The sequence below is a fragment of the Ischnura elegans genome, chromosome 3 (assembly GCF_921293095.1).
Source record: "Ischnura elegans chromosome 3, ioIscEleg1.1, whole genome shotgun sequence".
NCBI lineage: Eukaryota > Metazoa > Arthropoda > Insecta > Odonata > Coenagrionidae > Ischnura > Ischnura elegans.
The window spans coordinates 20,358,949-20,386,153 of NC_060248.1; the positions used below are offsets into that span (position 1 = coordinate 20,358,949).

The 27,205-nt window shown below is 36.8% G+C and overlaps 1 protein-coding gene across 5 annotated transcripts in view; it reads right to left on the reverse strand.

Moving 5' to 3' along the window:
* Window positions 1-27,205, reverse strand: part of LOC124155511 (oxysterol-binding protein-related protein 3-like) — a 63,583-nt gene that overhangs the window by 30,830 nt on the left and 5,548 nt on the right. For 2 of the 5 annotated variants that reach the window (XM_046529390.1, XM_046529389.1), the window contains exons 6-10: window positions 26,722-27,022; window positions 26,395-26,633; window positions 19,472-19,486; window positions 10,110-10,361; window positions 293-569 (exon numbers count right to left, since the gene is read on the reverse strand). In XM_046529390.1, coding sequence (XP_046385346.1) covers window positions 293-569; window positions 10,110-10,361; window positions 19,472-19,486; window positions 26,395-26,633; window positions 26,722-27,022 — 1,084 coding nt within the window. The remainder of the gene's footprint in view (window positions 1-292; window positions 570-10,109; window positions 10,362-19,471; window positions 19,487-26,394; window positions 26,634-26,721; window positions 27,023-27,205) is intronic. The other 3 variants (XM_046529392.1, XM_046529391.1, XM_046529393.1) reach the window with 3 other exon arrangements.

Here is a 27,205-nt window from a genome sequence, read left to right on the forward strand (position 1 = left end):
GTATTAAACAGCACATTTAATAATAGACTTTTACTACATGAACATTATTATGTGAAAATCTTTAAATAACAAAGGGAGGATAAGATAACTAGCTTAAATAGGACCAAGGAAGAGTGATTAATATTATTTAGGAGAGTAAACCCATGCAAAATAAAAAATAAAAAACCCTCAACTTAGGGGAAGTAAATGGAAACCATAGGATTTTTGAACCAATCAAAATTTAAGGATAGCTACCATGCCAAAAGTGCCCAATACATAAATTACTTTAGTAGGATCTAATAATTCAACTAACCATCATTTGCTAAGATGATATAGTCCTCTCGGAGCTGATTGTCTGAAGGTGTTATGCTTCCTCCTGTGGATGAGGAAGGCAGAGACAGGTAGTGCTCAGAAGCTGGAGGAATGGTGGATGAGGGTATGTTGGAAGATGGTACTGGCACAGGTGAAGATGATGTACCCGAGAGGCTGATAGGGCGGACAACGGCCAGAGTAGCTGATGGGAGGGATGGATGGCTGCCACTCAAAGAAGACAATGGATGAAGTCCTTCAGATGCGGATGTTACTACACCCTAAATAGCAAGCAGGATAGAATATAAACCACTACTAAAGCACAAGCTATTTAAATGTTTAAATAGTAATTAAGTTTAGAAAATATCTTATAATATTAACTCACATCCATAAATAAAGGGTGAGCAGTAATCATAATTGAATTAATGCCAACAAAATGTGTACAAAATTGGTTGGCATAACCTAAAGTATACACTATTGAATAGGTTACCCATGACAAAAAATTAAATTACAATTAATTAAAGTCAAACTACATAGAAAAAATTCATTACTGATGGAAATCATATGAAGTACACCGAAATATTAGCATAAACACATTTGTACTACATATTTATAAAATGCATATAAGGCAGTTTAAGGTGGGCATTAAAGGTCTAAAAAATACATATGTACACTGAGTACTGAATTTATGAATACGCACACACTCCAAATTAAGCTTTTATTTGTTTATTACATTACATGAGCATCAAGTCAGGAGACATTTGAATGCCCATGAATTACTAAAATTATCAAACAATATATAATGCTATAATGGTCGTTTCTTCTCATTTCTAAAAATGCTTTTCTAACAGAACAACAGTAAAACCATTACTTCAACATGAAAGGTATGTTCTGATTCATAACCAAAATAAGTATAAACACCAAAGGAAGAACTTTGATGGGACAAAATTATTTGACTTGAACAGAAATCCAACCAGATATCCTGACTGCTGGTATGATAGGCTACAGTTACCAAACAAAGCTATTACCAAATTGGTAGCATACCAACCAAAAATTGGAAGATCGGGGTATAAATTCCCCTATGAAAAAATTGTATAAACCTGTATAAAATTTGTATACATTCTTATACATTGTCATGGCAATTGTATAAGAATGTACACAAATTTTATACAGGTTTATACAATTTTTTTTATTAGGGTTTCAGCCATATCAAATGTTTTTTTTTAGCAGACAATTTTTCCTGTAGTGTAAATCTATAACAATGTGCAAGAGTGTGCACGAAGTCACTGGTATGTGCAGAGCTTTCCGTTGACAATAAGCAGAGTTGGTTCCTAACCACCAGAAGAAAGAAATTTGTCTGCCATGTGTAAGCTACATGGCAACCAAACGTAAACAATATTTTGCTTAATGCGGGTAGACATGAGGGGAGCGACTCAATGAAATATTGCTTGAAGCAAGAGGAGCTACTATCAAAACAAGCAGTCATGTGAGCAACATTTTTCCACGCAGACAGCACATTTTTGCCTTTTTATTTTGTTTATTGATACTGCAGTATCAACTCTGCTATACAGCAAAATATAAAGCACTAGTAGTACATCAAGAACCAGTGGTTTCGCAAACTTGGCAGCAAAGTAGCTTTGGATGAGACAATTGACAGAGACAAATTTCATATACAGGTATGTAGGTGGTGGTAATACTTGCTGTCACCTGAGATGGAGTGAACAAGTAGACTGGGGTGAGGATTTTAATAGATGCCAATTGTGCACGGGCATTTTGACCAAATGATGATTCCAAAGATAATTAAAACCTCTCAAGCAATACCAGTTATATTCCAAAACAGCACAAAGTCTGAAAGTTATGCTTCCTATATGAACTTCAAACACTCTGAATAATATCTTTCAACAAGAACACCCTTGATTTCTGGTAACCTTTTTTGGGGTCTGCTGGAGTGGGAATAAGAATAAACAATTGGGGAGAGGGAATATTTCTGCAGAGACATGCTCATTCCTTTCTTAGAAACAATGAATTGAGTCGTAGGAAAATATTTTATTAAGAAACTGATGGGATAAATATGTGTAAAGCCTATGAAATTCCGATTACATACATGCAAAACCTTCGCAGGAAATATGCAGACTTCAAAAAGTCTATGTAAAAAAGTTTTAGGGCCCTTAAACTTTCCTTGAATTTTACATTGAATATCTGGGAAACACTTACATTGTGAAATATTCATAAGAAAACCAATTACAGGAAAGAGAATTTTATGTGAAATAAACATATTAAGTATTTGATTGAAAAGCAGATATATGACCTGGATGGAACACCCTGTCTGCCTGATGTAAGAATTTGCACATTTGAAGAGCGCAGGATTTTGTATATGCCTTCGACGTTCAAGGGATGTAGTTGGTCCTTGGTGGAAGGAAACAGGTCTCTCATCAACTCACCTCTGCTCTTGTGGGAAATCGTACGTCAGGCAGACAGGGTGTTCAGTTACTTTCAGATTAAAAGAACACAAAAGGGCTGTATTACATCATGATATGGAGTAGTCGGCCAGCTGAGCATGTTTACTCTGAAGAAGGACATAATATTTTAATTGACGAAATGCAGGTGTTAGCCCAAGAAAAATTTTATCACAGATGACTAATTCACAAGGCAATAGAAATTGAGAAATGCCCCCAGAATTTTAACGAGTGGACAGAGTTAAACTCAGCCAGACGTGGAAGAGAATCTTCCAAAAGAAACAATGGTGCAGATGTTTCCCATATGGTTTCAGCAATGATTCACCTGTTCACCACACCACAATAGGGGATAGTTTGCTCACCGCTCAAGGACAGGGGTTGACTAGTATATTAATTGACAACCGTCTTCCAATTTCTTATTCATCGCCTGATGATGCACCTTGCAATGGCCATGAAAGCTCGAGTGGTAAAGCCTATTGTGCAGCTGATACCAAAAGCCGTTGACACCAATCAGTATAAACAGTGTCAGGAAAGACTACAAAATGGTATGCTGTCAATCATTGTGCGTCAAATTTCTGAAAAAACTGGGAATATCAAATGCTGTAGTTCTTTTTCAGTGGCAGAAATGGACAAATGCCATACGTTTGTTGATAGTTCATGTAATATTCTAGCAATACAGGTAGTTTTTACACTCATTGTGGAGCAAAATTATTGAGTATAAGATGTATTTGTTATTACAAGAAAGTGATTGTTTACCCACTGAAATTAAATGTGACTTTACAGTTGATCGAGCATTTATGTCATCATGTGGGTGCTGTTTAGCACAGCAGGGTTCTTCGGCACCAAGTCACTTTGCAAATCAACTCTTCTGTGATTTGAAATGGTCGAAAGATAGATTCAAATTTCACTTCACATTTATTTTCCACACTAAATGCTAGCAATGCTTAATTCCTTCTATGTTTTCAGTAATTGTGTAAATTTGTGCATTTCACAGTTTGAAGTGCATATGGTGATTTTGCTCCTCCATAAAGAAGATGATGCCATAATCAACAGTGGTTTCAATCACCCTCCAAATGCAAACAAGAGCTCTTTAGAGAATTCCTCTCATTAGAATAGCGTGAAGATCCTGGGGACGAAGTGTTTTTCATGTCATTTAATTCAAGGAAAATCTTTTTGTTAAATTTTTTCTGTATCTGAATCTACGCCATATTTTTTATTTTCTGTTGTAGCACATGCTCCACCTGGGTGGTTATGATTAAATTGTTCTGTAAATCGTAGTGTTGAGTCGAAGGCTCTCATTACCCATAAGAATTCTAGTCACAAAATTACCCTCTTCTCTTTTTTCATTCTTTCCCCTTTTCTCAGGTGCACGCGATATTCCCCTCCACATCCCACCCCTTTCATGCTTGGCCCGACTGCCTCAGACCCTCCAACTTACCTCTTTTGTGTGACATCAATGGAGTTTACAATATAAATAATATTTCTTTTAAAGGAAAAATGTAGTTCTCATCCTGGAGGTTCATAATAGGGTGGTTTCCTATTATTTTTTTTTTGCTTTAATAGAAAGATTATTACTCCTGGAGTACGTATTTCACGCTTTAAGATTTTTAAATGACAACATCTATTTTTCGCGATTAAATGAAAAGTGAAAATTTTCAAGCGCGCGAAAACGCGACGCTTAAGTATGAATGACGGGAAATATCTCCGTGCGTCGTATTTCTGGTTCCCCCTCCCGCCCGGTGAGGTGACCTTGAGGCGAGGCTTAGCGCTGATACGTCGCAGGATGCTAGCGGATAGCTGAGTACCTTGCTGCAAGGTAGCGCTTGGCTTAAAAAAGGTTTATTAATACCTTATCAAACGAAGAAAACTTTCCGAACCTAGCCAGTTTTAATAGGTGATTATTAAGACATGTTTCCCTGAGCTCTGTGCCTCATGCATGCATTGGTAACCTCAGACGATGTATAACTCCTATCCTCTCGTGTAGAAACTAGGTCCCTGTGACGTCATGCGGAGTGGAATCGCATTGGCGCCAATCTGGCCTTTTTCAAATGAGGATAAAATTTGACCCTTGCCATTCGTCAAAACCGGTATTTCAAAAACCAAATAATTTATGTATTATGAATACACTAATGGTGGGTAACGAATCGCAATCAATGCCTTTCGTTTTCTTTGATGAAGGAAACTACCCTATTAGTCACAATATTTATAAATTATGAACAATGTATGAAAAACATTCATCCATGTGTTAAAGGGTAAAGTTATGGATGGAATCCAACGTTTGGTCAAACTCAAATCCCTTCGGCTTGCCACTGTGACCGGACTCTGGGCAAAATCGCTGAGACAGCAAGGGATAACACACTGATTTTAGATAAGGATTGATTTCCCAACAAGTTACTGCCAACCCAATTTCACTCAATTGTTAAGCAAATCTAGACATGAGCTGGTGAGTGTTTTGTCCAAGTGTAGAACTAGTGAATCTGGCATTTCTTCACTTATACAACGGACATAAAAATGCAAATCATTTGAAACAACAACTGACATTTAAATCTTCACCCATATTTAACATACCAAAATCCTGAAATGTTTTTTTCTATTCATTGCCTATACCTTCCATTACTTGGCAAACAACTACACGCTATCAGGCAAAGTCAAATACCCTAAGTAACACTAAATCAGTGCTTCTTCAGCAAATGCCAAAATTTTATACATATATGCATAAAAATATTTCCCTACTCGTAAGACTGCTCCTGATGAAACAAGCTATAAACATTGAAATTTTAAAAAATATGTAGTGAATAATGATACTTCATAAGCAACGTCTACATTATGTACAGGAAAGAGCCCTGGAACCATATATATGTACATACTTTTAAATGCAAGTGGAAGATTAGTAAGTTTTATTTACCCACCATAAATAATGCATGGGCAGAAAAAATGCAAGCATTCCACCATTCTAAATATGTAATCAAAATTGTTTATGCATAAATATGCCATTATTCACCTAATAAGCTCATGACATGCATATGGATCTAGTTAGTAGACTTTTGTTAGTACAGTAGATTCCGGTTAATTGGAGCATACCGTATATGTCTGAATATAGTCCCCCCTTTTTTTCCAAAAATGCCTGTGGTAAAAGTAAAGGGGGGACTATATTCGAACGCATTTTTTTAACTTTTCCCGAAACTGAAGCCTCAAAATTAGGGGGGGGGACTATATTCAGAGGGGGACTATATTCGGAGAAATACGGTATATGGACTGGTGCACTTAGCCCCACTACTCACTGCATATTCAAGGTGTGGCTGGAGGAGTGCAAAATAGTATGTACCTCTCTTTTATTTTCTCATCCAAAATTCTTCCCACATTACACATCCTAACTTCATTCCATAAATATTTCTTACATGTGTTCGCCACAATAGTTTTGAAGTTATCGTCATTCCCAGATATTTCACTTCCTCTGTAACCTTTAAGTTAACACCATCCAAAGCATATACCTGGGGATAGTAGGAAAACCTGCACAAGAAAGATACCGCTGTGAATTTGCTCAGATTGAGTTCCTACTCTTGGCTACGCACTTGAATATTGCTTGAATCCAATGATGGAATTTCAAAGTCAGAGTGATCGCTAATTTAGTGATAGATGACAGGGTCGTTGAAAATACCCTGCCCTTCGAATATTTTATAGGGACATGTGAGTAATCGAAAATTCAAGTTGAGTCGAGTAGTTAGTACTCGATTTGGGTGCTTTGAGTAGTGTTATGAATCTCAAGTCGAGTCGAGTAGTTTCGGTTACACAGCTGTCGAAGTCAGTAAGTTCAAAAATCTGTTGACAGGAGGCACTATCAGGCAACTCATGTAACAATATCGTTTTTAAATCTGATAAGCCATTCTAGTCCCTTGGCCTAGGAGATTCAGCTTTTTGTACACGTAGCAGTCAACCACTATAGTAGTTGACTTGGGTGCCGAATACCTTTATGTAAGCCACTGTGGCCGACAGTCTTCCAACCTGGCAGAGTTATCAGAATGGACAGCCGTACTGCACACTTTTTCTTATGCAATACTTTTGTACCCTACCCTACTTTCTTTACTCAAATGTTGAGAGAATACGTAAAAATTGTTATTATTTCTATTAAAAAAATGCTACTTTTAGGTTTTAGTGGACAATGTCGGCTTTTATAGGTGTTTGATGTTACAAGTGGGTGCCATCTTTTAGCCATTTTCAATACTATGTACTTCCGATGTTAATTTTCGATTAATTCTTTATTGTGCTTGGTTTCCTTCTTGAACTTACAAAACAAAGAGTTTCTACGGCGGATTAAATGAAGTAGAAATAAAGAAGAAAAAAATTTTGGTCTGCAAAGCTTAAGTTCTATATTTCGTTCGCTTCGTCTACTAAAAATTCCACGAAGATTCAAGATCCATAAAAATTGTTTATATAACTTTTAAAAATTCCCAAAGTTCCCAAATCTTCCAACTTTGGTGAAAAAGTACTTTTCCAGCCACACTAGTGTGTTGCAAAAGACAATTTTCTTTACGTAATACAGTATCTTGGAGACATCAAAAACTGCTGCCTGAGCATGTAGATCAATTGGTTTTCCTGCATGAGAATTTGAAAGGATCCAATATTACATGATTCATGTGTATGTAACCTTAATTACAGTTGTGAAAATGCCTTTTCTGAGGGCTCTTCTGAGTAGTTGGAGACATATATAAATTAAATTGACGATATATTATTACAGGTTAATTCATTTCAATTGTGCTTATGGAACTGCTTAAGACACGTTAACTTTCATTCATCTCCTAATTCTGACATGATTTACATCAACGTTCCTCATTATCTTTTCCCTTATAGTTCAAATTTAACCTTCAGAATAGAATAGTGGGTATAGGAAAAATGAGAATATGTTGGAACACGCATTGCTGTAGAGACTGGTTCACAATTGCCATACTCGACTCAACACTCACGATTAGTTTTCAACTCGACTCAATACTCGACTTGAGATCAAAAAGTACTACTCGTACATCCCTAATATTTTACCACTAATTCGAGAGCATAGGTCATTTATGAATATATTGAACAAAAGGGGGCCAATTACGCTTCCTTGTGTTCTGTACTTCAAGATCTACTCCAATTAAGAGGCTTCCCCAAATAACCAGTGTCCCCATTAACTGGAATCTACTGCATTTTAGAGAGAAATGATGAAACTGCCTTGACAACAGTAATCACCCATTATTAGAGATGTGCAAATAGTATCCGCGAATACTCGAATACCTCGAATACTAGAAAGCATTCGATATTCGAGGTCTCGAATAGTTATGCTAAAGGTACCGTCTCGAATACCTCGAATACTTTGAATTTCGCATCATACACTGTCGCATGCACGTTGTTGGTAGCTGACTCGGAAAATTGTAGAGAACTGTAGTCGTTTAGTGCACGCAGCGCCATTTTAGGCAAGTTGACGAATTACATCAAATTCGTGGATCAGAGCGGTGAAAAGAGTTCGACGTGGGGAATTGAAAATGATCTGGTGAAAAAATCCGAAAATCCCCGATTCCCCCCACCAGGAGAACCTCAGTGCCGTGGGATAGTAACTACATTGCACAATTCCCAAAATTCGCTACCCCCTCCATCCATCAGCCCTCGGCCCCTCCTCCGACGCTTTCCTCCTCTCCGAAATCAAACAAAAGGCCCCAGCTCACGCAGGGTTCGTATTACGAAGACCATAATTCAAAAGCTTCAAAAGAAAATATCAAGTTACAGGAGAGTAATAGAATCGTGTTTCACCCTTCCTTCTTTCTCCCCCACTGACCTTTTTCTGCCTCCCTGCTTTGAAGTTCCCCATTTCTGGAGGTCAACCGCTGCATGAGTCATCTATTACCACAAAAGTTGCCTAACAATGACTTTAGTCAATTGATATTACACCTTTATTCGATTGAAATATTAGTAATGTGCACGTAATTTCAAAAATAATGAGACCAAACACGACGTATTTCTAACTTTATTTAAGCATTTTACGCAAAGAAATAAATTTCAAAATACGATGGAGACTTAGCATTCTGACGAAACTCGATATCCTCGCAAATGAGCTTCTCGGAAGTTGATGCAGTATTTTTTTCGAAAACATATATGTATCAAGTTACAATTTATGAGTTATGATATAAATCTCTATTGTCACAGTTGCAGACGAAGGGATATTTTCTCAAGATATTTGGTTTCTCCCTGCTAGCAATTCGTATCTGCTTATCTCGAGAGAACTTCCAAAGATGGACTGAAAATAATTGAAGAAAATCCGGTGGAGAAGCGAGTGTATTTTGTAAAATGCCTCGAATTATCCGCTAGCACTTGACAGTAGGAGTGGGGGTAAAGCGAGCTACCTGTTGAAAATAAGAAGTTGGATGAACCAGAGTATCAGATGGGCGTGCCGCTGAAATGGCGTTTGGTAGATAAGAATATATACATCAGACAGAAATCTATCGTAGCAGTGTAAAAGCCGAGACGGCATGCAATCTTTTTTTCGCGAGGTGATGTGTCCCCTTAGGATATTTGAAAGAGATGTTAGTTGAATCAACTATAAGCCCAAATTGTTCCCATAAAATTAAAATATTCCATTAATCAGCTAAATTCCGGTTTGAATCCTTGAAAGGAAATCTCAATTACTCGCCAAAATCCTGGGTTTCCTGCTGCATAGGCAACCTAGTCAAACATTTCCGCATTCATTGTTTTTTTCGTCCCCCCTGAAAGACGATAGATCGAGGTTCCACTGGATATCTTTTTATTTATTCATTTATCAAGGAAAATAGAAGAAAATACGTATGTTTTATATGCATTGCGCAATTCTAGTATTCAAGGTATTCGAATATTCGAGCAATGATTTAATATTCGAATTCGATATTCAAGTTTGAGAAATCTGCTATTCGACCCATCTCTACCAATTATATATAGCACATTAATGTAATAACCAGGTGAGAAGGTATACATAGAGTTAATTATTCCATCAATGTCCTTGCAATTCTACAGAAATCTAAAATTAACACCCTTATTCATTGTTTTATCTTAACATCGATGCCTTTACGTTAAATGCATTTAAGTTTGCATTAGAGCATATATACACTAGAGATATTGAAATACCACTGATGCAGCCCATAAATCTATTTGGTTCACCATGGTTCTACTATAGTACAATTTTAAAGTTTTCTTAAATGAAATATTATTTGTCCATTATTTAAAACCTAGCAAGCAACTGGATATGCATGAAGCAGAATCATTCATTCACTCATTGATTCATAATAGCAGCAAATGTAGGACAGTCACATTTGCAGTTAATGGAAAATCATGTATTCTGCATTACAAGACAGATTTACTTCTCACAGAGTAAGTGAAGATTGTAGTATCCACCTCATTAACAGCGACAGGGGGTGCAGATGACTGCAAGGGTGGAGTCATTTGCTGAGGAGGTTGTGGCGTGGTTCCCGTGAGGGGTGGTGGAGTCGGACGCCCCCCGGGACTAGAGCCCAAGTTCAAATCGGCAGCACTCCCCTTGGAGCCCTTCTTCCGCCTCAGTCCAAATTTCCTGCGGTCTTTCTTCACACTGGGCGAATTGCACTCAGTACCCGCGACTTGCTGTTGTGAGGCATTATTAAACAGTGAACAGATATGTTAGGGATAAGTAGGCCATCAGTAGCATAAGGAAGCAAAATTTACATATAGATATAAATTTCCATTACCCAATTTTTGTTGCCCAAAAATTAAAATGACCTCTATCATGCACAGCTTATGAGACTTTGAAGAAAAAAAATCACCAATAAATCATTCCTGGACCACGTTATATAATTAGTGGACTTCATTCAATGCACCTCAATGTCACCTGTACTGTTAAGGTAGAACGTCTAATTTCAAAAGTTCCTGTAAGATGAACAGGAAACAGATAACATGACCATTCAAAAGATGAGTTCACAGCACAACAATAACCTCAGTCCCCATACATGTGACTCCAACAAGCTAGTATGGCTTTCCTTCACTTCCACCCATATCCATTTGTTTGATTTTGTACACATTAGTGTGTCCCTCATTTGGGCAAAAATATTGTTCAGGATATTATCACTCTCACCACCCTAATATTTTTCTTTAAGTTATATAAAATCAAATATGATATTTTATCGCCATCAGATTTCATTAACCTGTGTCGAATTGAATGACAAGTTGAAATTGGAGATATCAATTGGAAATTGAATGAGATAGGATTTTTTGGGGCTTAATTCAGGGGCTTATTTTATTTTCATTAATTAGGGATTTCCTTCAAAGATGAATCATATTTCCCATCCGTCCAATCAAAGATGCTCAAAAAGGGCCTTCCTAGGAAAGTTTTGGCATAGTTTTGCCTCCTCTTCGTGTTTATTGGGTCACTGAATCTGTAGTTTGTTGACAAAATTTAGTATTAAAATATTGAATAAAAATTGTGACAATAATGAGTAATTTTATTTATAATTGGGAAGCTAACTCAAAACTAACCAGGAAAAACTACATGATATTAGTTCTCAATCCATCAAAGGCTTACATCAGGTAAGAACTAGTTGAGTTTGCACTTTAGCCAATGCTTAATAAAAAAAACTATATGTTGATGGGTTTTTATGGAATTTAACTGATTTTTCATTATGGATTGGAGCACTGGAAACAATTACACAGAAAATTAGGACTTCACAATGTGGTATCCTCTATTCATTCCTCATGGAGAAACTGATTAAGACTAAAATCAGACGTTCCACCATTGGTACAATTTAAAAATTCAAACCACATTAAGTTTAAAGCCAATATCACAAACCACCACAGCACTTCAGCATAAGAACATAAATTAAAAGCAATAACATAATTGAATGAAACCCTCCAAAACAGATTATAGATTTTTTGATAATGCATGGACTGAGAGAATAAACATAATTATGATTGGCAACTAATTAGTTTAGCATGCCTTGGAAAAGTAATTAGAAACTTCAAGCACTCAGCATGCAAGCTTTGGGTTATCTTAGCACATGTCAAGTAAAAAATGCAAGCTTTTATTCATTTAGGCAAGATAGTGTAGGCAAAAGATGCAACCACCAATATAAATCTGTTGGTTACTAAAGTAGCAAATTTTTATTCAAAAGTTGATAAATTGACACCAACATCTATAATACCAAGATTTGTACCCAGAAGGATGTGCAAATATTTTATACGTAGTGATTGCCATCAGCAGCTTGGGTAATAATTCATAATTAAGGGTGACACAAGCATTCATGCATGGGCCACTAGCTGGCAAATTTAATTCAAGCACTGAGAGATGGTGGTAAAGTTAATGCTAATTAGGAATATGCTAGTACTAGACTGCACTTGCAATGATTGAGAGTCCAACTCCCAGATTCTACAGAACATTCCCCTAGTACAACACTTCATACAAGCCTTTAAATTAATAAACTTCCACTTCAAACTTTTCAATCAGGGATTTTAATGAGTTTAGGAAACAATTCTATAGTTTAAATTAAAAATAGCTAATTTCCAAATATGTTACTCATTTGAAAACTGCCCAAGGATATTGAAATCTGAAGTTTGTTGGTGTGAACCCTGAGTGTGCTGAAAGATGATCATCAAGATGCCATTTTTCTCACTGCAAACTAACGGCAGACAAAAATGTAACACCTAGCAAATTTACCATAATAGGCTGCAGGCTTTTTGCGATCTGGTGGGGCGGAGCCCCCAGCAAGCGAAAGCAAGTATGGAAAATATATAAAATCAAGGGCAATGAGGTCTAAAATTATAATTCTTAAAGTTTATTAATTTTTTAATCAAGTTTAATCTTAAAATAAAATGTTATCAATTAATATGGAAAATATGGCATGTGATCATGATAGATTGCAGTAGTCTTGCCACCTTTCATAATGTCTACTCTGCTAGCATGGAGTACTAGATATACAACCACCCAGGAGACGATTGCTTGTCCATCCACTGAGCAACTGAAGAAGTGAGCTCCCTCACACCTTAATCCCCCACTTCCAGTTAAGGGGGGATAAGGCCAGCTCTGCCATTTTTTGTCTATACTATGATGCTCAAGGCTTTAATGGGCTAAGTACTAGCTCACAATGGCTACTGAGGGAATTCTTTACTCACTGCAAACACAAATATAAAATAACCACAAATTGGTACATTAGTCATCACACAATTTTTAGAATAATTTCATTATTAACAAGCCTCGCAAACTTTGAAAGCAGTCAAATAGTCAAAGTGGCTCAACATTAATACTTAGATGGCTATTTCACAACATCTTGTAAACAGACAGTTAGTAACCACGGCATCTTACAACCACAACAATTGGTCACCAGACAATACGTAACTGAGTATTTCGTAAACTCGACCATTTGTTTAAAGAACCAGAAGTGATGAAATCAACATATGAGGAGCATGAGAAATATTAATACTCAAACTAACAAGTGTGCAACAAAAGCTTGAATCGCCATTTTGGAACATGGCTGGACTGGACAAAGATTTCTAGGCGGTAAGATTTTTCTATCAGGGACAGTACTTAAGGGGCATAAGACCGAGTTCCAGTGAGTAATTTTAGCCACGAATACATCTTCATTCTTCACGTAAAAAATAACAGTGATTTTAAAATTAAGATGGCAAAGAATAAAACCAAGCACCAAAACATTCAATGTGATACTCCTCCTAAAATGCAAGACATGCATTAATTCTACAGGGTGTCCAACCAATCAAAGCAGAAGAATTCATGCATTAGGTATTCCTCGTTTTCCAGAGAAATTTTACAAAACAGCATGTTAATCTTATGCGATCACTGTAATGGATAGGAACTTTAAAACACCCAAGATTCCTTCAATACTTCTAAGAAAATATTATATTTATGCATTTACAAGGACATGGAATAGGTCAGTTGACACACATTGTACGTCAAATTTAAATTTATTCAATGCAACCCAAGAAGCTACTTAGACCCTCTTAAGTAGATGCTAACATCACCTGGTATTCCATTCTTCATGCTTTTGAATCTTAATTGAGTCAAGACTGCTAGACATTTTGGTTCTGTTGTTGTGTAACATTCGACGTTTTGATGCGGCTTTAAAACTTGTACTACTGTCGGCGTCAAAATGATGTGCCACTATACTTTGCAAATTTTTATCAAGACTTCAGTACGTGCCATAACAATGAGTAATACGTCATTTTAAAGGAAATTTTATTCTCAATTCTGATTTATTTTTTATTTTACGAAAAATTCAGATATCAAGACATGCAAGTGCAATAAATGACTCCGCGCACCATAAAATTAGCAGTTTTGTCAACTTCATGAACTTAGTAACTCAACCAAGGGAAAACTACTATGTCTACAACATTCATCTTCCAAAATAAGTGGCAAAAATTTATGTAGATAACTAAAATGGCTTTTGCGTATTTTTTAAATGCATATTTTGTTGTAAAATAATGAAAATGTTTAAACATTATCTAGTCCTACAGTTTACCCCAAAAGAAAAAAGAAAATTGATAACTATTGATGATGATGATGATGACTATATTGACGAATATTAATAACTTCCATTGATGTCATGTTGCCAAACGGGGCTGAGCCAGGCCAGTGCCGGTTACCAGGAAGCAAAGTTACGCACAAAAGACGTGGCAACGCAGCATTCATTCGCTCTGGCATATTTTTTAAATGCCCATATGTAATCTAAACTACATAAATATAATTTATTTTCGCATCATAGAAAAATTGCAAATAAATCAAGAAGTGTTTCTATCAATTTTATTTTTTCTTTCGGGGTAAACTGTAGGACTAGATAATGTTTAAACATTTTCATTATTTTACAACAACATATGCATTTTAAAAATACGCAAGAGCCATTTTATTAATCTAAACTAATTTTTGCCACTTCTTTTGGAAGATGAATGTTCTAGACGTAGCAGTTTTCCCTGGGTTGAGTTACAAAGTTCATGAAGTTGACAAAACTGCTAATATTATGATGCGCCGAGTCATTTATTTCACTAGCGTGTCTTGATTTTTTAATTTTTCATAAAATAAAAAATAAATCAGAATTGAGAATAAAATTTCCTTTAAAATGATGTATTAGTCATTGTTATGGCACTCACTGAAGTCTAGACATAAATTTGCAAAGTACAGCGGCACATCATTTTGATGCCGACAGTAACCTACTGCACTTAAAATGATGACAAACACATTTTAAGCCCTGTTTACACAGTACATTAACTTGTATGTGTTAATGTATCGTGTAAACAGACCTTTAGGCCAGAAAATGGGTGTTGAGCTGGCAAAGCTTTACGTGAAATTTTGCCAGTTCAACACCCATTCGTTTGAAATAAAAGATTTTGAAATTCCAGGTTGGAGCAAAAATATACGAGTAATTCATGTATAAATCCAGGGACTAAAAATTCATGCACAATTCCCAGCGTTCCCAGTTGCTGGCCACCCTGTTCTATAAATGAATGTGTACTGAATTACTCATAATGACAGCTGAGAAAAATGTAGACTTATGTGCTATGCATTTGATTGGAAATTTTTCAACAATAAACAAGCAATTGAATAAAATGGATACAAATACTAATGCATATGAATAAATTGTGCATAAAAATTAGGAATAAATGTTTAAAAACCTACGGCTATGTTAAAAAAGTTCATGCAGCATCATCAATTTAAACCTAGTGCTCTGCACACCCATGAGCATAAACATTAACACTGGATCTCTGTAGGAACATGAGACAACGGATTCCCAACCTCTTGCACATGTTTCTAACCTCCTCCTGGCCATTCCCAGGCTTTGCATATTTAAACAACACCACTTGTTAAAACAAGCTTTGTTTAGGAAGTAGTGGGTAAAAAAATCAACCATTTCATATTAAGGAATAAATAACTCTAGAGGTCCTGACGTTAATTATCAATTTATAGGAAGCTACGTATTAGATGTAACATTTCCACACATTACTGGCATTGTAACGATTGCATCATTTTCTTTGAAGGTTTCAGATTCACCTATGCTGTTTCACGGAGAATCCAGTGTCTGATTTGTGCCTTCAGGTTACCCTTAGTCAACACAGCCAATATTTGTAGATTTTTAAATCCATCACAGTCACCTCTAAATATATTTTTAAGCCAACAGCTTTAAAAATTTTGCTTTCTCACACAAAATGTGTAATTTTAGAAATCTTCAGTCAAGAATATGATCAGACAAATTTCCTTACCGATTGATTTGTGACAGCTTTTGAACTCCTTTAAATAAAAATAACAACTACCAAGCAAATTATTAAGTTGATAACATTAATATGGAAGCATTTACTTGCCAGGGACTTTCAAAATTATAATTCAACTCAATTCTCTAAGCATTTTTCATACAAATTATTCAAAATAAGTTTTTGACTGAATTAAATCAAGATAAAAGATAAAACAGTAGGCAATTTCTCATGATAATTGCTTTCTCATCCTCTGCGAAAATGGGATTTACCGAATTAGTTACACACTACCACTCTAGCTAAAAATTTTCAAAGTCAGCCGGTAAGCAGGAGTTGTAACTTGCTGAGCAAAAATAACACACCTGTAATCAAATCAAGCTCAGAGTTGATCAAGAAATTTAATAGTGTTTCAAGTATTTGCAACATCGATGAAGTTCACTTTTATGGTCCACCGTATAAGCGCGTGTAAGAGGCGCACCTTTTTTCCCAGAAATTGCAGCCAAAAATGAGGTTCCGCCTCTTACACAAACTTCTTATCTTCCCCCCCCCCACCCCTTCACCGGTCGTAAGTCTAAGGGGAACTGAGTGGCCTTGGTCTCCAGTGTGACACAGTCATCTGAAACCCTAGGTCAAAAACAAGCGGCAGGCAGGGGAGCTTCTCCCTTAGTGACGTACTTTAAAAAATGCTCCTGTTTGCTTTTGTTGTAAGCATCACGCCGTCACATGGGTACCCCAGAGGTGAACATGGAAGATCGCGCAGGGTTTTTTGCTCCGGAGGGCACGCTAAATTTACTGCCACGAGTGGGCATCCCGCGGCATTTATACTGCATATAGTAATCGCTTATCAAACGTAGAGAAATGCGTAGTTTTGAAGGACATACCTGTTTAATAGTCAATATCTGTCTTGCCGAGTAATTTCCATTACGCTGAGGGCCTGATTTTCCAAAAATCATCTTCAGACGCTAATATGAGGATTATTGCAACTGAAAATTATATTGGTATCAAAACCTGCGCTTTAAAAAATTCGAACGAGTGTGTTCATTGTTGGACTAAATTGTGGATGGAAGAAATCAGAAATGCTTATCAGTGAAGAGCGCGGAAGGAATACGGAGGGGAAGGAGCGTGCTCCCTCCCCTCCGTATTTCAAGCTACGAGGCTATGAGTGAAAGAGCATGGGAAGAACACGTCCGATCTTGCATGTGACGTCGTTGCCTTCAAAGCGAAGGGGCGAAGGCGCAGCAATGTGATATACGCAGTTTGCGTTGCCTAAAGTTTCCAGTCCGTCTCGTCTTGTTTGAATGCGTTTATGCTACGCTTGTTTCTTCTGAAATTGTCCTGTTTGGACTATTTTGAATATTAGTAGCCTTGTTGTAACTATAAATCTTTGTGTCAAACAATTAGAGCTTAAAAAACTTAAATTCTGTCATATATGCGTCGCGTTAGATCTCTTCCTTTTTTTAAACCTCGTGCGTGTCTTACAATTATTCAAAGCTATCGAGATATCTTCGGGCTCAGTAGATGACTCACCAAGCATTTGGCCTCCATAAACTGAGAGATCGATCAAGGTCAGTTGGTAAGACAGGGTAGGGATGAAACACGTTTCCCTTTAGCTTGATGTTTTCCTACTTTCCTGTGGGGTCTCGGAAAGGAAAAAAACGGCAGAGGCATTGGCTAATGGAGGGCTGAATGTGGCTCCATTAAATCTACGACATGGTTATTATCCTACGACGCTGAGATTGCCCCGATTGTTGTCCAAGCTCTTGGGAAGGTTCATGCTATGTGCCTGTCGTGTATTGCCTTAAAATTTTCCACGGCTGCAATTCTATTGCAATACTCCTGCGAAAGCATTTAAACAAAATTGTTCGTGAATTGGACAAGCATCGTAGAGCAACGGCGTATGCGAAGAGAGGATCGAAATTCTTTCTACTCCCTCTTATGCCGCTATTACCGCCGCAGTTATCAAAATTTCCTCATTCAATCAATATTGAAAGAGGAAAATTCGATAACTGTTGAAATTCCAGGCGTACTGGAATTTCGACAGTTATCTAATATACGTCTGCAACACCGCGCGATAGTATTAAAAAAATGCCGGAAAATTTTTTTCTTCATAGCTTCGATGCTCAAAATAGGGGTGCGCCTCTTACACACGCTTATACGGTATTCAAGACAGCCCTCATACAAAAGTTTTCAATTAAATATAGTTCACTGGTAATTGATAGTACGTATAAAAGAGTTAGAAAATTCAGATTAACCCTGACTGCTAGTGATCAACTGATGTTAACCCGTCAGCTCCCAAAGTTTTTTTAAATTCACACATATGTCACTTTTATAAAATATGATACATAGGAGCTCAACATAATGAACACAATCCAGACTGACTGGATAATAGAGGAAACCTTCCACTAAGTAAGTGCACTGAAATATATGCTTAAATTTACATAGTAAATGCATTGCAGGAGTATAGGCTTGACACTGCACTGGGTGCCATATGGCACCCGTGGGCGTTGACGGGTTATGGGATATTTTTCCTGTGGGGGGGATTAGGCAAAACCAGTGTAGCTTATGAAAAATAATAAATAGCAGAGTAATGACTACTACTGCATTATAACCATGCATATCAAAGTGATACTGAAAGCAATATTCAACCCCATAGTGGCAATCATACAAAATCTATTCCACCAAAATTATAACCCTAATTTATACATGCTTAAAGGAGCAAATGGTGTAAATACATATTACTGATTTTAGTCAATTATATTACCTCTTATGTAACTTTTTGTCATTGCAAGGGTAAAATATTTTTAAATGAGTACCTTGAGTGAGTGACATTTTAGTAAGAATGAGGAAATGAATTTTCAATATGTCTCAGGTGATATGTGAAGCCGTAAAATTAATGAAGCATCAATCAAATAATAATGGGGAAGATGAAGTTTCCAGAAAAGAAATTGGAAAACCTTTACTAATATTAAGGCTGATGAATAATGGCTTGTTTCTAACTGAAGCTGTTTTCAACAGCAGTAAACCAAAGTTAATAAAAAATAACATGATTCTTACACATTAATTTCAGGCTTACATATCTCAATTCAGTTATTTAGATAAGAATTATTTGACAGAGCTGATTCTATGGAAATGGAGATACACCTGACGTAAGATTTCAAGGTTTTTGAGTCAATTACTAATCGGAAGATCCCTTAAATTAGAATGATATTTTGGCAGCTCAATTATTTACTGTCGAAGGTGTTTTAAGTGATGTTCAATAATAACTTTTGGTAAGCTACCAAAACACCAGCAATTCACATGTTGACCAAGAATGAATGTGAAATTCTACCTATACATGAATATGAAAGTTTGAAAAAGTAAATTTTTACTGAGATCCATTTAAAATGCTTATTACTGAAACTACTGAAACTAACATGCATAACTTGAAATGCCAATAATTCATCACCATCAAGGTTATTATAATTGTTTAAGGAGTGCTAATTAAAATATGAATGGTTAAAACAAACACTCACTTTTGGCCAATTTCCCTGAAAACACAGGAGGTAAAGAAAAGAATCAAGAAGAATTACTATTCACACTAATAAAATAAATTTATGCCTACAAAATTAACGATTTAAACATATCTATTGATTAGCTATTAATATGGATAATCTAAAATACACATTCACCATGACCATTAAAATTAATATAAAAATATGTAACATCAAAAATATCTAAGATGACACAAAACTATCACTTCACAGTGGTTCTTGGCAGTAGCAGGGATAGATATAAAGACGCCCTTGGTCTAAAAATTTAAAAAAGTCTAATGGCTTACATACTAAAAGATAACATAATGCATAACGACCATATGCAAAAATTTCTAAATTGCCACATTTTTCATTCCCAACCTTACAGAACCCCACCAGCACAAGGGATATGTTTGCTTTACGAATGTTAAAAGACTTCAGGGATTGCAAGACTCTTTCAAGCTTCCTTCATGGCATCATGAATGACGGAGGCGATAACTGATGCTGCCACAGACGAAATCCCTGGACACTCAGAAATTTCTTCAATTAGGTGGTTTCTTATTATTTTTTTATTGCCTAAATCAAAAGATTATTACTCCTGGAGTACGTATTTCACGCTTTTAGATTTTTAAATGACGATATCTATTTTTCACGATTAAATGAAAAGTGAAAATTTTCTACCGCGGGAAAATGCGACGCGCCAGTATGAATGTCGGGAAATCTCTCCGTGTGACATATTTCTGGCTCCCGCTGCCGCCTTGTGAGGTGACCTTGAGGTGAGTTGAGCGCTGATACGACGCAGGCTGCTAGCGGGTAGCTGAGTACCCTGCTGGCTGGTAGTGCTTGGCTTAAATAAGGATTATTAATACCTTATTAAACGAAGAAAACTTTCCGACCTTAGCCAGTTTTAATAAGTGATTATTAAGACATGTTTCCCTGAGCTCTGTGCCTCATGCATGCATTGGTAATCTCACACGATGTATAACTCCTATCTACTCGTATAGAAACTAGGTCCCGTGATGTCACGTGGAGTGGCATCGCATGGGCGCCAATCTGGCCCTTTTCAAATGAGGATAAAAATGGACCATTGCCATTCGTCTAAACCGGTATTTCTAAAACGAAATAATTTGTATATTATGAATACAGTAATGGTGGGTAATGAATCGCAATCAATGCCTTTCGTTTTCTTTGATGAAGGAAACTACCCTATTACAGGCTTAAGGCCAATGTGTCGTCATAGCATATGGAATAATAATTGCGCTTCGAATACACGTGTGCAGATAAATGGGTGGACAGCGTTTGCACGTGACTCGGCCTTGAATCATGATCGAAGAATCGATTTTTCTTTTGATCAATCAATCGTAGTTCTACAATCAAATTTGAGAGATTTTTAAAGTTCATTGACGAAATTCACGGCTTTTCCTAGGTTTTTTTCACGGCAGATGAAATTCACATCACATTCACAGTTGAGTGGGAACCCTGATATATGAAAACTTAAGCTAACATCAAGATAATCATCATTTACAGACATTTAAAAAATATAACTTCAAGATTTCATCAAACAATTGATTATTCATTTCGTAGACTACATTAAATGTACTTTTATTTTTTATGGGTAAGGTCAACTTAAAACTGACACAAAATTTAATCAAAAGTTCAATCCACGTTACTCCTGTATGCTTCAATGTATCTAAAAGAAATGGTTCCCTAACATATGAGGACTTCTAAATCCATGTCAAAAAAAGGGAAGGTAAAGAACATAGGGGAGGGAAGATGAAAACATGGTTTGTAGAAGAGGGAGGTATCCCCAGCATGCATACAGAACACAGAGTAAAATGAGGGTCACCATTGAAAATGACTTGATATCTTTAAGCTAGATAAGGAATTTTGATCATGGAAATCATGTTATGCAATTGTAACGCTTACAATTAGATTCGGTCTGAATAAAAACATCAACATCTTGTTTTAACTCATTGGGCATGTACTCAAGCTATAAGTTGCCTACGTTCATACGTTGAAAACTTTGTGACCATTGTTAGTAAGCCCTACACCAGAGTCAAGGCTCTGCAATCCTCTACACCCTAGGTCTAAAACTACAAAATTTCTCAATATGTTTTGGTATGACTCACATGAAATTGTCACACAAATGTAAGGGAATACATATTACTTTAGTACATTGCATTCAGCATATTACTTTACAAGTCACTCAAATCTCTAAAAGTCAAGACTTGAACAGCCTTAGCGATTAGTTTTAAAGAGTTAAATGCATTGCTTTGCAGTAAATTAGCTGAAAAAAGTTTAAGAGTTTTCCATTAGATCAAGGGTTGCATTCTGGCTGACATTTCAATAGATGACACTAGCATTGCATTATCACCAACTATGCAATCCTTTACCCAGCAGAGGGCCAAAAACAAATACACAATGTACTAAAGGAGAAACATGACCCAAACAGGAAAGAGATATATCTATGCTAACAAGCATTCACATCATTAGGAAAACTACATTCTGTCTATCACAAGATAAATACTGAAAATAAAATCCCTAGAAAAAGTTCCATCAAGATTCCTCTCTGCTATTTTTACAAAATAATCTAAATAAGTTCAACAGATTCAGGCATTATATGGTGGGAGTTCGACATATTTCAATAAAAGCAGGTAGCACTTTTCCACAGTATTTTAATGCGTACGGCGAGTTTCGGCTCACACAGCCATCTTCTAGTACAAGACACTGTATTACATATGAACATCACTTTTATAACTTTGAGAAAGGGGTGGGGGAAGGATTTGATATGGTTGAAGAAGGAGTGGGAAATAGGTTTACAGAGAGGAGACAGTGAGAAAAGATACAACTAAGGAGATATGTGAAACCCTAGGTGGAGGACTCTAGTCATAACTGTTGAATAATGACGCGTGGGAAGAACCACAGAAAACGGGAAGGCCCAGGGGGGGTGAGTGTGAGGGGGTGGAGATGATTAAAAAAGGAGGGTAAGTTAAAAAGAGAGGCCGCATGTTGTTAGAAGTGGAGAGGCGAGAATAAGTAGCGACTTCATAAGTAATACAACACCTTGTACCAGAGGATGGCTCTGTGAGCCAAAATTCTTAGCATGCATTAAAATATTGTGGAAAAGTGCTATAGAGCGTTCCACATTTAGTTGACAGTACGGGCCTTATGGATAACAGTGTTGCCAAGCTTCCGCTCCGCCGGCAGGCATTCTAACAGCTTATGCAACCACACATATTATGGCACCAAAACGGTTTAGTTCAAAAAGGAGTTAGGGATCGCACGAAAGACTGCGTAAATTAAGGAATTTTTTAGCGTAAATCACAATACCTTTGCTGCAATATAAAAGGAAAAGTCTTTTGTTATTTTATGTATGTACTTATTCAATGCACAAGATGAATAATGAATAATTAGTAATGTAAAAAAATAACAATAAATTGAAGGTTAATAAAAATTATCGCCACTCCTGAATGAGACAAAATGTCTATTCCTTCCATATTATGCAATATTTTTTGGCTATGGCTAGTATTACATGAAAGGCGATGTTGTGTAAGACATCATCAATCTTTAATTTTTTATAATTTTCCCGTACTTGATTTATTGTAAATTAAAGATCTCTTTTCAGGGTGACATCTTCGAAGCTAATTTCCTCTTGTTTATTTTCCTCCTCATGTTCTTTTTCCTCCACATTGTAGTAGGCAAGGATTCCAATTTCCTTGAGTAATAAGAGGCATTATCTACCACTATAATTGATCCTTCGGGTAAGTTTGCAAGAAGTGAGTGCTCCAACCATCTCTCGTAACACTCGCCACCCACTTCTTTATGCTCATCCATTGAGTTCTTTTTATACAGAAACACATACGATGCTCCTTTTATGAACCCATTTTCCGTTCCTGTGTGTATAACTGCAAATCGACATCCTCGGGAAGTGAGGGCCAAGCCCAGTATTAAGTCCAGCAAGGAAAGCTTGACGCGGATATTCTAATTGTTTGTTTCGCAAACTAATGTTCACTATTTGTCCAACATTAATCCAACTTTCGCTGTGAATACACTCCTCCTGTGTTCGCGACCTTTTTTTAGCTGTCTTATATAATGAATTGTGCCACCAACAAATAATATCATCCCTTTCGATAAGGATGATTCTTTTCCCCCTGCGTTCGTACACGAAGCCTATGTCCAAAAGAAGACGATATAGTGTTGTCCTTTTGTAATCTGGGAGAATATTATCCATATTTACCGAGTTTAAGATGGATTTTAAAGTCGGAGGAATATTTTTCACGAAGGATTCATGTACCTTCCTTCTAATTCCCGATCTCTCAAAATCGTCGAAAATCACTGCTCTCGAATTTTTGTAAGGCCGTCTAATTTCTTTAGTTTTTGAAAGAGTAATGGACCACGGGAGCTTTCCTTTCTCACTTTGTGAACAGTGGACTCCGAACACCCAGTAGCCTTCGAAGCTTCTCGGCAGGCCTCACTAATGCTGAGAGATTTCCTGAAGTACGAGAAGACTTTGAGCACCATCTGTCTTTCGCGGCTTATGAGCTTCTCACCTTTTCTCCTCTTCTTTGTATCGGACATATTGATTGGGCGTGTTACAGCAGAGATGAGTGTAAAACACACTTCACAATTCTCAAATTCAGCAGACCACACAACAATTGTTCACTCCAAAAAAATGCAATGACAAACTGAACGCCTTCGTAAATTCTTCCCACAGCCCCTTCGGCTAGGGTCGATTCTGGTGCAGGTTTTATGGTACCCTATGAAAGGAACTCAGAAAAAACCCAAGCCCCCTTTTGTAAAAGGCGTGCACTGGATGGGGTAGTGTTTCGCACCGATTATGAGATATTCTCGTTCTTGGTTTCCGCGATGGGACCGAAACACCCAAGGCGAAAGCGTCTTATTTCCAAGCCGCTTGCTTACTTTCGTGTATCAATGTATTCAGATAAAAACACTGCTGTTACGACGTATGAGTATTCTCTGTTTAGGATATCAAACGAATAGATTAATACATTTCATAGTATACATTGACAAAGAACTCCTTTTCCGCCCGAGAATTTTCCCCCTGCGCGCAAGAAAAGCAAGAAGCCCGGCCAAGCGGCGCCGTAATATTTTTTCTTAAGATCAAAACATTGTAACTCACTTCAGAACTGATATAAGTTAATAATTTTTTCACCAAAAATAACTTTGTAGTTTTCTTCATATTTGATACGCAGCATATAGGGACCTACGACGTAAGAAACGTAAGTTAGTAAGCGACTACTTTTTACCTTGCAAAAATCAAAATTTTCTTGTCCTAAAGGGTGTTTCTTTGGCATAACAGCATTTTAACTCAATATTTGTACAATTTATGATGGCCTTCAAAGAGAAAATAGTGTGAAGAATTATTTGCAGAAGATTCAATTCAATACAGACAACGGTCAGGCAGAAACTGCGAGAAGAAGATAAAGTAAAAAAATACACGTTTCTGACGGAAACGTAAGGAAATGTTTTTTAAAGCTTTTGTTATAATTTTTATCGAAAAACTATTGGCACCAATAAATGCAGCATCTATTTCTACTTTAGAATAAAATTTTTAATCAGTGCATAACGCAACATTAATTTTCGTGTTGTTATTGACAACACCGCGCTCCTGGCCTTATGGAGATTAACATGGGAAACGATTCTCCATAAGAGCCCATACTGTCAACTAAATGTGGAACGCTCTATACCAGCTTTTAGTTAAATAATCTATAATTTATAATTAAAGAAAAGAGAAACATAACTGTCTAGACTAAACGGAGGGAAATGTCTTGACAGAAGGAAGGAAATTTAACATATGATTCTGAAAGTAGCTTGTGATGAAGAGGATGATTCCCTCTAATGATTCCCCCAATCTCTCTTTCCCACACTCCTCTTTACCACCCTTTTCTACCTCAAAACAACAGCTTTCTCAGCAAAATAGGTGCAAAAGATGGAGAGAAAAAGAACATGGAACAGAGAATAAATTAACATACTTGAGAATAAATTTATCAAAAATGTTTTAATAATTTGAATTGTCTTTCCTCTCTCTCCATTCAGATAGATGATCAAATTTATTAAGTAATTACTCTTAAACCTTTCCAAACCACTTGCAATGGCTAGGCTATAAGATAATCATTTCTAGGAAACCAATTACAACCCTTAGCAATGGAATGATCTCATTACCTCACCACCAGGCAAGGAAGTGAATCAATAAATGGCACAGGAAAACCCTTAAGTCAACCATTTGCATGAGAGCATGCACTCCATGACCATGGCAATTCACCATGCATTCATCGACACAAAAAAAAACTTTGACAATCATCATTCTTTCCTGAATAATACAGTTACTGTCTTAAGAGAACACCCAACTGGTGTTTTTTTGTAATTTATTTTACTTGAATTTTGGGCTACTATCTTAAAATTTTCAGGGCAAATTAAGTAGATCCTAGCAAAAATTTGCCTGTACCTCTAATTGGAAAATGTTACCTCAGTATTTTCTCAGATGAAAATATTTCATTGTTGAGAAACAGGTAAATGTTGACAACATTCTACTCTATATACTTAGAAAATTTCAATATAATAATGCAAGTTTTAGAGAAGTAAAATATCACCAAAAATGGCAAAACATGGCCAGTCACGAGGGAGGAATGATTACCCTCTCATTATATATATAATTTTTACTTCAAAAAGTTCATCCTAATTTACTCACTAAATACGAAATGGATTGGAATTCAAGCAAGCAGAGTGATAAGTTTAAAAGGACAGAAAAATTCAATTACATTTATCCAAATTCAATGGATGGCTCAAAATAGTGGATATAAGTCATTAAATGCAAAAACCAAGCAGTACTAAACAGAAATAGGTCTAAGGGAGCAACTCACACAAAGCATGAAATCTCAATGCATCAAGGTAAAGGGATTTACTACCTCAGTATCATTAGATGGGATGCTACTAATTGAGGCAAGTATTCGAGTAAGACTGTGAAGGTTGTGCCTGGTGAGGGCCAGCTCCCTAGCCAGAGCTTCCAAAGGAGGTGCAGAGTCCACCACCCATGCTGCTAGTTGGCTACCTCCCCCTCCTGCTCCGAGAAGCATACCTCCAGCACCTTTGCCCAAATGCCTCTCGCCCGGAGAGCCAGAAACTGCATTAGTTGCTGGTCCTCCACCTTCAATGAGATCCAATGGGTCAAATTTAATTGAAATTTTACATGTGACATGGAAATCCATTAAGATGTGGCTAGAAGATGATTTCACCTGTCGTAGTAGATGCAGCATCAATATCAGATTCCCGAGGTTCCAGGTGCTCAACATTCTGGGATAAGGATCCAGAGAAAGGAGTTGGTGATGACTTCAGAGCATTTGTGTTCGCTGAATCAAAATCACTGGTGGTTACAGTCAGTTCTTTTGGTGAAGTACGACACTGGTCGTATGCTGCAGTAGGAGAAACTGAAGCCTGATGCATGCTGCGTTCACCGTACGTTAATAAATGCTGTCTGAACAGCCTATGCTTTCTCAGCATCTCCACCCACCTTGTAAAGGACTCTGAAGACTTGGCCTACGAAACAAAAAGGGAAAGATGAATATATTTTATCCCACAAATTTTATATACATTAATCCTGTTCTGACTCATTCAACCGGATTCAACCCCTATTCATTGAAGAGTGCTTGGGATAAGTGTGGGTAGAGTTTACCACAGAGTAAGCCACAAGCTAGCGAATTTCACGCATTCCAGTTAAGG